At 52.2% G+C, this 13,798-nt stretch overlaps 1 protein-coding gene across 1 annotated transcript in view; it reads right to left on the bottom strand.

Annotated features, from left to right (window-relative positions):
* Nucleotides 1-35: 35 nt before the first annotated feature.
* Nucleotides 36-13,798, bottom strand: part of TLL2 (tolloid like 2) — a 114,193-nt gene continuing 100,430 nt past the window's right edge. The window contains exons 16-21 of the mRNA XM_045568749.1: nucleotides 13,480-13,660; nucleotides 9,882-10,007; nucleotides 8,299-8,426; nucleotides 5,358-5,571; nucleotides 3,272-3,522; nucleotides 36-1,791 (exon numbers count right to left, since the gene is read on the bottom strand). Of these exons, the coding sequence (XP_045424705.1) occupies nucleotides 1,657-1,791; nucleotides 3,272-3,522; nucleotides 5,358-5,571; nucleotides 8,299-8,426; nucleotides 9,882-10,007; nucleotides 13,480-13,660 (1,035 nt within the window). The 3' untranslated portion in view covers nucleotides 36-1,656. The remainder of the gene's footprint in view (nucleotides 1,792-3,271; nucleotides 3,523-5,357; nucleotides 5,572-8,298; nucleotides 8,427-9,881; nucleotides 10,008-13,479; nucleotides 13,661-13,798) is intronic.

Raw genomic sequence — 13,798 nt, 5'->3', positions numbered from 1 at the left:
CAGCTGATCCTTTACATACATACATATATACAGACATATATTATTATTAATTATAATACTTTAATTTTTTTCTGTTTTAAGGAAAAATATTTCCATGAATTTTTTTTGACCTTTCTTTGTATTATTCTAGTTTTTGCTCCCAACAATCATTTTAATTAGATAAAGTCCTCTGGTGGCATATTCTGATCTTTGAAAAATATAACTTCTAACCTTTTACAAATGCTTTGTTTAAAATGATGTTGATTCATCCCAAAGGAATCCTGGTGCTTGGGAGCTATCTTGGCTCTGACCAAAAACACTCACGTGCCGCCCTGTGTTCAACACCAACCCAACAGGACTTACGGTTATGTAAACATTATTTTAAAATTATTCCAACATAAATACTCTTTTAAAGCTAACATACCACAGCTTTTAGCTCATAATGCCCATAGATGCCTTAATGAAATGCCATTCAAAACTACCTCGCTGTTTAAATTATACCTTGAGGTGCTAAAATTATGTAAACATCATCTTCTACACTTCTCTAGAACAAGTGCCAAGTGTTGTGAATTCTGATTGCAAGTTGGCAGTTGAATACTAGTTAATCTGAGCAAAAGTTACCAATGCACTCTTTCACCCAGCTAGTTACAGGAAGCCAGTCACAGGTCGACTTGTCCCACAAAGTGATGATTCTTACATAACTTATAAGTAACCAGTCTTCAACAGTGTTCACCCCACAAGGGACCTTAACTGGTCCTTCATGAGATGTCTTTGCACATCTGGCAAATGCAGTTTCAATTGGTTGTCAAGGAGTTCACCACGGCAAATGGCTCCAAAGCTGGAGGGAGAAATGTTCTTGGAAGCCTGTGGAATCCCAAGCACAGGTAGAGTCAGCGAGCGAAGAAATATCAGGATAAGCCAGGTTGTTTTCTTCTCAGCAAATGGGACTCCTACCAGCAAATGGTCTCCTGAATTCAGAGTGGCTGCCTTTGCCCCCGCCACCCCCCCCATGCAATTAGGGATGAGGAACCCTAAAGGAGCAAGGAGAGCCAATGATGCAGAGAAATGGCTTTGAGGTCTCGTAATTTCATGACAATGATCTCATACTCAAAGCTCCCTCTGTGCACACTGCTTACTGCGATGCCTTTTTCAGTCCTGACATCTCTCAGGTTTTCTGCTTGACATGTCCCTGGCAGAGAGAAAGCAAAAGATTCTAGCCAAAGCTCTGAGTCACAAATCAGCCACGGCCAAGCTTTCATCCTCAGAGACCAACTAGACAGAAGACAGCCTGAGTCCCCAGGACGTGGTCACAGTGCCGGGCACCCATGGAAGCCTGTCCAGATTAGAGGAAGGACCAACCCCAGCACTGGGCCTCTGTCCCGTAGAAGCAAGGGACAAGAAGAACGTGTACAAACAAGCAGAGCTTGAATGGTCAGTGACTTCAAACTTTAATCTTCTTGAAAGTCCGTGACTGATAGCGTTATAGCCAGAATCAAAAGAACATTCTCTCCTCCTTGTTGGCCAAACTTTCATGTACTTTCAACCAAATATATACCTCCAAGACTGGCTTTTGAGTTTTTGTTTGAGAAAAATACTGTACACTGATTTAGGGCAGTTTTGCAAGGTGCTATTGGTGTAAAAAACATTCTCAGCTCCTGTCTTTCAAGGTCATTAGCATTATTTCCTCATGTGCAGGGCGTCCTGGAACTTGGTGCTGGTGTACCGAGCATGGAAGCCTTTCTTGTTGATGGTGTCGTCTGTGTGGAATCGAATCATTAGGGAATCCCCTGCAGAGTAGATTTCTTCTAATGGCTGAGGAAAGGAGAAAGGAAAACCAGAAGGATTTCAGCTGTGCTTCGAGTTTAAAATGAAGAGGATGGGACAGGACCTTACACAAGGACATAGGATGGTTGGTGTTGCCATGAGGTGTCCCTGGCCCCAGAGACTCTGAAGGGCATCAAACCAGCTCTTTTTCAAAGGAAAGCATTGCAAATTTTGCTCTAGAGAGCTTTCTGGGCCCTGCTTTTCCAAAAATGATTCTAGATGTATAGCTCCTATAGAATCTATTATTTATGAAGTGCACACACAGGTGGGCCAGGCACTGTGCTAAACACTTCCGGATCTTATCTCATGTAAACTTTACAGCAACCTTATAAGGAGGGTACTGTCTCCATTGTACACTTGAGGACTCAAGTTCATGCATGTAGACAGCACCGGTTCTCAGGTCCTTTTGACTGTAAAGTACGTACCATGAATCACCCAGGGCTAGGGTCTTCATTGGGATGTGTCTCCTGGGAGACCCAAAACACACACCGTTGTTCAGGCCTATGTCCTGTCCCAGGACCAATGGGATAGAGCTGCTACATTTGCCTGAAAGGTTTTGCAGCAAAACTAGGCTTCCCCACAGTTCACTGCTCGGAACTCTCCAACGGCTTCCTCCCTACAGACCCCACAGTCTGAAAGACTTTATCAAAGGCATTGCATTGGATAAGTCACGCTTTGTCATTCTTGCTTTTGTAAAGGGTGAGAGAAGATGAAGGGAAATTATTCAAAGACATATAAATGCCAGTTCTAGTTTCCATTTAGCACAAGGAGCACCGATGACCCCAAAATCCGGGCCATAGCAAAGAAGCCTGGGTGATCAGCCCTGGAGGCAAAGGAAAGGAGAGGGCAGTGCCCAGCGTGCACAGCCAGGGAGTGACCACGACACCGTACGGGCTGGCTCACATACTTCCACTGAGCGCCAACTACATGCCAGGCCCATGTCAGGTGCTGGAGAAACAGTGAACAAAGCAGGCCTGCCCTGTCCTCGGGGAGTGGCCCAGGGAAGAGGCCACAGTGAGAAAAGCGATACTGACCTTGAGCATAACTATTGCATCTACAGTGAGAAAGTAATTCATAATTTTTGTAGGCATTGGTTTTGCTTGGGGAGAGAATAGGGAATATAGGGGTTATACAAAAGTATAATTAAATGATAATTTAAAAGCCTGAAGGCCAAATAAAAATGGAGGGAGGGGAAAACTCTTTGCAAAAACGGGGGAAAGTCCTAAAAGGAAAAGTGCTGTCCCGTAGCTGACCTCAGCCGGAGGCCCCCACGGACCGGTCCCGGCTGCCGCCAGCCTCCCTCCGCAGCTCACCTGCTCCGGATCCAGCCAGCAGAACCGGCCTCCTGGCTGCTGATAGTGGCAGGGGCAGCTGGGACTCAGCCCCAGGTGTGTCTGACTCCACAACTCGTGCTCGGAATCGGCACGTTTGGGGCCCCCCTCTGCCCCTCAGCATCTCTGGGACTCACCCCAGAGCCGCAGAAGCGGCCGAGCCTGGGCGCCGAGCTGTCGTAGCCGTCAAAGGCTTCCATGTAGTCATAGCCGCATTCGGCCTCCTCCTCCACCTCAAAGGTCCGGAAGATGAGCTCCACTCCGTAGCCGTCCTCTGCCACGATCACCCAGTCGCAGCGGGCCTGGCTCGGGTAGTTGTTGTCCCCAAACTGGGCATGGGAATAGAGCTCTTTGGTCTGCACTTCAGCCTTCAGCCTGCCCCCGCACTCTGGAGCAGAGAGAGAAGCCAGATGCACCCCCGGCCGCCCCACCCGCGTCCCAGCGGCTCCCTCTGCAGAGCCTGGGGCGTGACGCCTGCGTGCGAGCCCAGGCACTCTCATCACCCCGTTCTACAGAGGAGTAAACAGAGGCTCCTGGCTCTAAGGTCAGGGATCCCTGGGTGGTGGGGGTGGGGGGTTGGGGGTGGGGGAGGGCTCCAAAGTGGCTGTTACAAGCCAAGGTGCCCTGTTCCCAGCTTGGGCCACATAAGGCCTCCGGGAATCCCTGAGCATGCTGCTGATAAGAGCTGGCTGCTTTTTTTTCAGTTATGGAGACATGGAGCCAATGCATGGTTTGCCTGACCGGTCGCTGGGAAGTGGCTGGATCTTCACCCCTTCACTCCTGGGGGTGCTAGCAGCGTCTGAGAAGGGCTCGCACCTGCCTGACGGACTTACTGTAATTTACAATTTACGCCAGCAGAGGGCGATGAAAGCACATGAAAACCGCAGGTCTGCGCTCGGCCCTGGAAACCGCAGGTCTGCCTGACCGGCTCTTGCATTGGACAGCATTGACTACATAGGCTGCCTCTGAGGCTCCTGTGGGTGTCACAGGTGAGCTGCTCATCAGACAGTGGGCTTGGGCTCATGTTCTCTAGCCTCTGCTTCTGGGTTTTTCACTAAGACTGTAGCCTAGGTCCTCTACTGGTCACTTGAGTTCACACTAAATGAAATAGATAAATGAGACTGGTCTAGAAAGCCCCAGAAACTCTGGAGGCAAATTCCTGGACAGCCTGTCCCCAGCGTGCTGCCGGCCCCCGAGGGCCCAGGGCTCACCCTGGTGTGGATTCTGTGCCTTGTGGCCAGGTCTGGCCTGTGACTGGGAAATTTCAAATTCCTGAGACGCAGGTGGCAATGAAATAAATACCTGGGGCACCTACGTTCCTGGTCTCTGCAGGGACAAGGGGATGAAGTCACTCATCAGTGGCTTTTAAGCTTCTGAGAGGGAAGCTAGGACTCCTCACGGAGCTTGAGAGGGTCCCATAAACCACGAAGCGTTTTCTGCTCAGCAAGGGCGAGCGAAGCTGCCTGAGGATGCTGATCGCCATTTTGCTTGACCTCATGCACACGTTCTGGCTCAGAAAAAAATTGGGGGAAGGGGCTGCTAAAAGGATCCAGGGTCCCATGATCATGATCTCAGACTCACAGAAGTAGAGTGGGCCTCGGCAGCCACCAGCTCTGCCAAAGAGCCACAGTCTAATGCCAGGATCAAAGGGTCAAATTTGGTTCCATGGGCTCCAGTCCCAGGTGTTCACATTTTAATGGCTAAAGAGCAGAGCCAATTTTCTTACTGACATTCTTCTATTTAACAAAGTAGATAATATAAGTTAAAAGAATATACATTTTCCTCCGAAGGACCCAATGGAGATATTTAGATTTTTGAGAGGAGGAAAAAATAATAGGGAACAGAAACATTTTTCATTTTCCAGAACTGGCCCTTAGAGGGATAAAAGGGCTGCTCTCCACCACTCAGCTCCCAGACTTTTGGATTTTATAGACTCACATGAAATATGTTTTTAAAAGGAAGAAAGGAAAGATGGGAGGAAAGAAATGGGGCACCAACACAGGGTTGCCCACTTCAAATTTTGTCATTTGAGGACAGTAAAAGAAAACAGCTCTTCTCCCTGTGGTTGCTGATGTTTCATTTTAACAGGGACGTTGTATCACACACCTTCCTCCCCTCACTTTCCCCCTCAAGTAGAATAAAAGGCAGTCCCTTCCCTGCCCTCACCACCTGTCCCCTGTCCAGGTGCTCCTCAGCTGAGCCCAGAGGCCCGGCCCCAGGTACCTGTGCTGTGCACCGCCTGGAAGCCTTTCCTCTGCACCGAGGCGTCCGAATAAAACTTGAGAAACAGGCTGCTGCCCGAAGCCACCATGGGGTCTGGTTTCTTGCTGCCGCAGAAACGGCCCAGGATGGGGGCCAGGCTGTCGGGCCCGTCATACATTTCCAGGTGGTCATAGGCACATTCCTGGTGCTGCTCGATCTCAAACTCATTAAAGGCCTGGGGGGTAGAAAAGCAGAAAGTAAGTGGGGCGGGGCCTCCTTTCAGGGGCTGGAGAGGAAGAGGGTGAGGCAGTGCAGGGGGCGTGTGGCCATGATGATGCTTGGGGACCTCTGGTCTCCAAAACAACCCTATGAGGTGGTCACCATGAGCTACAGCTGCTGTGACCACTTTGCAGATGAGACAGTGGGGGTTCAGAGAGTTTAAGTTCTTGTTGATATTTTGACAGCTATTGCACGGCAGAGCTAGGCTTTGACGGCCTAAATCTGTCTTCCTTCCGTCCTATCTCGCTGCCTCTCCTTCACTTAGCACTAAGAGCCAGCAACGGCCGAGTGTTCACTCAGTGCTGGCAACTATTTTAAGTGCCTTGTGAGTATTGCCTCATTTAAACTTCACAACCTGCCATGTATCTAACCCTCACTTTATAGCTGAGGAAACTGAGGCACAGAGATGTCAGATGACTTGCCCAAGGTCACACACTGGCAGAGGTGGGCTGTGACCCAGCTGCTCTGGCTTCAGAGGACCTGCTGTAAACCTGTGCACTCCACTGAAGGACCCTGCATTAGAAACGGTGTAGATGAGGCTTTATGCTCTGTGTCGCATGCTCGTGGCGGCTGACATCCGTTAAGTGTTTTTTCCATGCCAAGCATTTATGGGCATTTTCTCACTTAATTCTGGTAACACTGCGAGAGAGGGGCTACTGGAAATCCAATGTGCAGAAGAGGAAAGTCAGTCTTAGAGACAGACGTTCGTTGACTTGCCCAAGCTCATGCAGCTAGAGACAGGTGACGCTGAGCTTGACCCCAGCCAGCCTTCTCCTGCCCACACTGCTAACCATCACCAGGTTATGCTCCCTGTCCCCCCCTCCCAGGACTCTCCCCAGCTGCAGGGGACAGGCTTTTCAGCCCTGAGTGTAGCCTTCTCAGGTGCTGGGTAGGTGACTGACTGATGCAGCCCCTGATGGCAAGGGAGACGGGACAAGGTGAGGGGGACAGTGTTAGATGAAGACTTGGACCCAATGACAGGGCAGAGAGAGAGGACATTAGTTGGGGAGGGGGTCTCAATTCAAACGAGGGAGGTTGGAGCAGCAGGGCAGAGATGGAAGTAGGAGAAGAAACAGAGGGACCAGGGCAGTGCAGGCTTTCACGGGAATATCCAACACCCCGAAATGGGCAAAGCTCTCACGCCTATGAGGAAGGAGCTCTGGGGCCAGAGTGGTGGGTAGAGACACTGGGCAGGAGCAGAAAGGGGAGAGCAGGCACCAGGGTGGGCCGTGCAATGGGACAGCCCTGCTGCTGTCTCCATGCAGTGTAACACTCACTCACATTCTGTGGTCGCCAAAAGGCAGAGCACAATCAACATAGCCACCGTCCACTTCCCAAGGAAACATCTTTTAGAAACTAACACGTCTGTGTATGAACCTTCCCCTTGTGCAGGCTGTGCGCTCCCACCCCCCGGGACACCACTGCATCGTAGTCCTCGGGGACTCACGTTGCCATTGCGAGCACATTCCAGCAGGTGGCAGTCTTGGAGAAGGAGTGCCTTTCCTGAATGCACCCACTCACCTGCACCCGGGTTCAAGGCTGTTCCTGCTGACCCAGGACAGCAGCTCCTAGCAGAGCTACAATTCCCCCGGGGGGTAGCCCATGCATATGCGGTGCCCGCTGCGGTCAGGGGCCCCGTCTTCCCCACCCCTCGAAGCCCCAGGAGCCCATGCACCTGCCTGTGCTCCTCACTCGGGCTCTCACCAGTAAACACCCCACAAGTGCCCGCCCCACCCTCTATGCATCATCACGTTCTCCTTCTTTGTTCTCTTCCATCCTCCCTGAATTATTGGTCCACAATCCACAGGGCCAATCCTGCTCATCTGCGGTCAGAACGACCCAATTTAAAAAGTGTTTGTCTGTCTGGAATACAACAAATGCTCCAGCCGGCGAGAAGGTTTGTTTTATTCTCCTGGACCTGGGCGTCCCTGGGGGCTGAGAAATGAGACGTATTCAAGAGACTCATTTCTCCCTTGAAATAACTGAGTGCAGTGTACAGACCACACATCACATACGCAACTTTAAATAAAGGCTTGGAAAATTTTTTTTTTTAATTCAAGAGAGAATTAGCATAAAGAACTTAGTCTCCTATTGCTAACAGAAAAAAATGCAAGTTGTAAAAGACTATGAATAATAAGATTCCATTAGAGTAGTTTGAGTAAGAAAAAGATATTTATTTTCCCCGTGCATATACATGCATGATTGTACGTGCATAGAAAATTTCTGGAAGGATTCATAAGAAAATGTTCAAAGTGGTCCTTTCTAGAGTGGGAGTGAGGGATCTGGGGACTTTCGATTTCCACTGTCCACCTTTCTATACTGGTTACATTTGTTTTAATCTTGAGAATGAATTTTCTTGTAAAACATTAAAACTGGAAACAACTGAATCTCAAACAGTGCTGCAGATCTGTGAGGTGGATGCCCCCTCATCCTCGTCCCACTTTGAACAGGTGTCATTTATAAAGCTTTTGTGCATTCTCTCTTTTAATCTGCACAACGGCCCATGGAGTGGGCTTCATTAGCAAAATGGGCTTCCCCGTTTTCTGCTAATGAAACCTAGACCTGGGAACATCAAATAACTTCCTTCAGGTTTCAGAGCTGGGAACTGGCAGAGCAGAGACTCAAACCCACATCTGTCTGATGCCAAAGTCCATGTTCTTAATAAACTACAAAAATGACTCACGAGTTTCACCCTGTGGCCCGCGGTGGAAGAGATGTTCCAGGTACACTCCCTCCGGCTGGGATATTTGTCAGGCCAGTTGGGGCTCACCAGGGTCCCCTCTGCACTGCTGATCTTGTGTGCACAGCCAGCTGGGGGTGACGGGAGGCAGAGAGACAGACAGAGAGAGAGAGACGTGACTCACTTGTGAGCAGCACCAAAGGCATTCTAGGGGCGTCTCCTCCCACTCTCTTAATAGTCTCAGGTTCATTATCAAATGTGGGGGTGGGGTCAGCCTGAATCAAGTGTCCCCGGGCACAGGGATGTTCACGGAGGTTTATCTGAACTGGCTTTTCTGCCTTGATGGCTGTCATCTTTCTTACTGTTATTACTATTCACATTGGGGTCATCACGGCAAATATGGTGAAGTTGGTGCCAGGTGAAGAGCACAGGCCCTGGGGTCGGATGGACCTCAGCTCAAGTCCTCGTTCCACTACCTACAATCTGTGGGACTTTGGGCATTCGTGTAAGCTCTGGTGTCTTGCTCAATGCCCCGCGTCTTGGCCAACAGTTGGCATCTGTCTTCCTCTGTGTTGGGTGCTGTGGTTGGTATTTTCCACGCATCTTCTTGTTTAGTCCTTCCCACTTTCCAAATATGAAAATGGATTCAGAGAGGGTAAGTACCTTGCTGGTGAGGTGGAGCCAGGACTTTAACCAGACCTGCATGGCTTTGAGGCCGGCGGTATAACTGATTAGGAAGCACAGGGAACTGTGTAATGACCAGCACTCGGCCAGATCTCCTAACTCCAAACTGTTCATCCCAGAGAGGGGGTGTCCTCCACATCTTCCCCCACCCTTGACTTCCTTTGCAGGGCTCCGTGGCTGGGGCCAAGGCCTGGAGGCCTGTGTGTGTATCACAGATGCTCAGCCTTCCCTGGGCAGGGTAAGAACAGAGGGAAGGTTTTTACCAGAATGACCATTAAAAGCCAGTTGGCCCTGAAGAACTCCTAGTAGTGAATGGAGCAGGGAGCAAAGCTTCCCCCAAATTCTATTCTACTGTGAGACCTGCATATGGTAAACAGCATGCAGGTTGGCTGACCTGTATCGACATTTGAGTGCATTATATGTGTCAGACTGTCTGAAATACTTTCTAGGCATGCTTTCAATCCCCACAAAAACTTTCAGGAGGAGGTATGTTTAGCCTTTTTTTAACAGAAGAGGAAACTGAGACTCAGAGGTTAAGAAACTTGCCCAAGGTCACACAGCTCGTGGGTGGCGGAACCAGGATTTAGACCTAGGCAGTCTGATCCTGAAGCCTGCAGGCTTGACCACTTTGCAATAGTAACTCAACCTGGAGCCCCTGAGGCCCCCCACATGCCTCTGAAAGGAGTGGGCCACCTGGGGGAAACTGCTGTCCAGCAGGAGGGCCAGAGGGAGTCCCCAGAGGAGGAGAGCAGACGCCAAGCTTCCCCGCTCAGGGTTCCTAGCTCTGCAGCTGGTGGCAGCCGGCGGCAGCCGGTGGCAGGGCTCCCCACCCGACCTGCCCTGATGTGCACGACCACATGCACACGTGGGTGTGGGGCCAGCCCGCAGCGGTCCAGTCTCACCCTCTTTACAGTCGCGCCCGTTGTCGTGGAGCCGGTAGCCATTCCTGCAGTGGCACAGGTAGCTCCCGAACGTGTTGACGCACTCATGCTGACACCCACCGTTGTCCTCGGCACACTCATCCTTGTCTGGGGAGATAAACGGGCTCTCCTAAGAGAAAACGCCAACTCGGGCATATTCCTTCACAGCTCAGAACCCCGCTCAGACATGGCCTCCTCCAGGGAGCCTCCCTGATTGCCACCCTGCCCTGATTACCCCTTGCTGGTGTGGGGGGGTCTTCACTTCAGCTTTGTCGGGTATCACTTGGCCCTGGTATGTGTTGACTCCTCCATGCTCCTAAAGCCCTGTCATGTATGTGTGTTCTCTGCCCTGCTCCCTGGCCAAACAAGGAGCTCCCTGAAGGATCGGCTAATGCTAGTAACAACAGTAACAATAATAAAAATAACTGCCACTTATTGAATATTTACTATGGGATGGGCACTGCCCCAAGCACTTCCTATACATTATCCAAGTTAATTCTCACCCACCCTGAGGAGGGAGGTGCCTTTATGCCCACTTTACAGGTAAGGAAACTGAGGCTGAGAATGGCTAATGCTCCCTCAGTGAGCAAGAGGCCTGTGTAGCCAAACTGGAGACCTGGGCTCATGCCCCGTGACTCTGCACCACCTCCTGGGCGTGGCGTAGGTCATTGTGTGGGCCATGGGCCAGACCACGAGGACTGGCCCTACTCCACCATTGCCAGCTGATGTGCCTCAGTTGCCTCCCCTGTAAAATGGGGACAGTGTGGTATCCTTACTTCATAGCACTGTGGGGAGGAGTAAATGAATCAGTACAGGGAAAGCGCTCAGAATAGCACCCAGCCCGCAGTAAAACTACCATGATGCGTGAGCTCAAGTGCTGGCTCTTGTTATCCTGGTCCTGTGGCTCCAGCTGGTGCCGTGTGTAGCCCTCTCCTACGCCAGCTGTTCCCGCGGTAACCAAGGCTGGACCTCCCCCGCCTCCGCCCCACCTGTCTCCCTCCCCTCTCCGCACCTTCTCGCCACGTGGTAAATGCCCCCTTGAACACTGTATTTTAGCTTCATCTGTTTATTTCAGGAGGACAGCTAAGAGCCCTTCCAGAACGCTTGAAGAATACAGAAGCGAGGACGCTGCCTGCTGCTCCAGCACGGAAGCGCTTCTCTCCTGCCTTCCTCCCCGGTCCCTCTGCAGATCACGACGGATCCTCACCCTGCCCTCGCCCCCTCCTCTGCCCTTCCGTGCCCGTGCAAACGTGAAGCCGGCCCCTCCTTCCAGCCCTCGCACCCCCTCCTCTGAGGAGGCTCCCGCCCTACCCTGCTCCCCTGGCCCTCCCAGCTCCGCACGCCTGGCCTGGCTTTGTCAGATGAAGTTTTAGGCCGCCCTGCTCAGGAACATGCAAACGGTCCCACGTCCCGTCCCATCAGGTCCCGACTCTTCAGCCCCACGTTCGGGGCCCTTCAGAACTAGAAGTGACATGGCCCATCTGGCACCTGGGCTTCCCAGCGCGGGTCTTGGCTCCACGCAGGCTGGTATCACCTCTTTCTGTGCTCAGTATGGACCCCAAACCCCTGGTCACACTGCCTCCCCTTCTTGGCACCTCGACTGCCTTATCTCTAGCCATCCTGACCCCACCTCCACACCTTCCCACCCCTAAGACCGGGCTCAGACCACCGTGCAGTCTGTGAAAGGGCTTTGCCCACTGCTCCAGGCACCCGTGGGCTTCCCTCTCCTCCAAACGTTGGCCCTCGTTGCCCTGGCCTACCACGCAGTGCCCCAGGTGGGACCTAGCGGGGTGTGTGTCCCTGGCCTCCGTAGCCGGGGCGTAAGCTCTGCTGTGCTAGGGGCACTTCCCTGGCACTCTCTGAGCTGGAACTCTGCTGTGCCCACAGCAGGCACTCAAAACAAAACAAAACAAAACAAAGCATAATTTTTTCAATGAGAGACAGAACTCTGGGTATCTATAAAATAAAAAGAAATAATTGGGTTGTAAAAGCTAAGGGCAGAGGAGGGGGTGGGTTTCTATGCTAAGCACTGAGAATATAAAGGTAACCAAATTACAGCTCCTGCTCTTAGACAGTTCACACTCTAATACGACGTGACAGGCAGGACCTGCCACATAATTTGCAGGGCCCAGTGTAAGATGAACATGGGGGTCACTTGTTAAAAAGTTATCAGGAATTTCAAGATGAAAACGGGGTGAGCCTTCAACCCAGCAGGGCCCTTCTGGGGGCAGCCCCTGAGCTACTACACTCACGGAGCCGGCCTGGTGATGAGAGCCGTAACGGAGGGAGGTGGACAGGCCTGCGGGAACACTGATGAGAAAACAATTACTGTGCTAGGAGGGTGCTGTGGTTTGACTCTGTCCCCCAAAGTTCTTGTGTCGGAAACTTAATCCCCTATGCAACAGTGTTGGGCGGTGGGGCCTTTAGGAGGTGATTGGGTCGTTATCCCTGGAGTGGGGTCCTTGTAAAGGATGAGTCTGGCTCCCTCCCTGTCTCTGTCACCCGTGTGATGCCTCCCATCTTGCTGTGACACAGCACGAAGGCCCTCACCACCTGTGGCCACTCCATCTTGGACTTGCCAGCCTCTGGACCCATGAGCCAAATGCAATCCTGTTCGTTGTCCATGACCCGGTCTGGGGCACCCTGTTACAGCAGCGCACGGCAGACTAAGATACAGGGGTGAGAGGAAACCAGGGAAAGCTACAGAAAGTGGCATTTCGAGTCTTCAAGTCAAAGCTGGAGCTTTCTAAGCGGGGAAGGATGAAGGATATTCCAGGGAAAGGTGTAGTCCACAGCAGGGGGTACTAAGAAAGAACAGGGTGGGGTGTGGGAGTGCAGGGCGACGGCACAGGAGGCAGTGGGGGGTTGTGGGTGACCTGAGCACAGGGCACCTGCAGAGGAAATGTGCCCGGCAGGACAGCGGGGAGGCAGCGCCCAGCGTCAGACACCAGCCCAGGAGAAAGAGCTTCTTCCTTCCACTGCTGCACTGGCCCTGGCAGCTCAAGGCCTCCAGTTTGAGCACGAGGGCCCAGGTGTGGCTGTAAAGGGTTGAATAGTGTCTCCCCAAGCTCATGTTCACCTGGAACCTCAGAATGTGATCTTATTTGGAAATGAGATCTTTGCAGAAGTATAAAGGATCTTGAGATGGAATCATCCTGGATTTAGAACCAGCCTTAATCCCAATGGCTGGAATCTTCATAAGAGGACAAGACACAGAGAGGCACCAGGACAAAGGGCATGTGAAGGTGGAGGCAGAGATGGGAGCGGCGCAGCTACGAGCCAAGAAACGGTGGGATTGCGGGAAGAGGCAAGGGAGGCTCATTCCCTAGGGCCTTCGGAGGGAGCACGGCCCTGCCCACACCTGGATTTCAGACTTCTGGCCCCCAGAACTGTAAGCGAATAAGATTCTGTTGTTTAGGCCAACAAGTTTGTTATGGCGCCTAGGAAACGAATACAGCTACTAACAACAAAACCCCTGGGTCTGGGCACGTCCCTCCAAGGCAGCCACGCCGGGAGGGGAGCAGGCAGACAGAGCGCAGGGGAGCCGCACTGCATGGGCTTCACCTCTGAACCCACGTACCTGAGAAGAAGCGGGCCCTGAAGCCGCGTTTGGAGACGGTGTTGTCGGACTTGAACTCCACGCGCATGTTGTTGCTCTGCGAGGTGATGACCTCGGGCGTCTCGGTGCCACAGAACCTGCCGTGCAGGCTGGCGTCGGGGGACAGGCCGCTGCGCACCTCCACGAAGTCATATTTGCAGACCTGCAAGGGGGCACGATGGGGAGCAGCCCGGGCCCCCATCCCTACCCCAGACCCCCCAGCACACTGTTGCACCCCTTCCTGCGAGCTGCACCCCTTCCTGCGGGCTGCACCCCTTCCTGCGAGCTATACCCCTTCCTG

The sequence above is a fragment of the Lemur catta genome, chromosome 14 (genome assembly GCF_020740605.2).
Source record: "Lemur catta isolate mLemCat1 chromosome 14, mLemCat1.pri, whole genome shotgun sequence".
Classification (NCBI taxonomy): domain Eukaryota; kingdom Metazoa; phylum Chordata; class Mammalia; order Primates; family Lemuridae; genus Lemur; species Lemur catta.
This window is presented reverse-complemented; position numbering and strand designations above follow the sequence as displayed.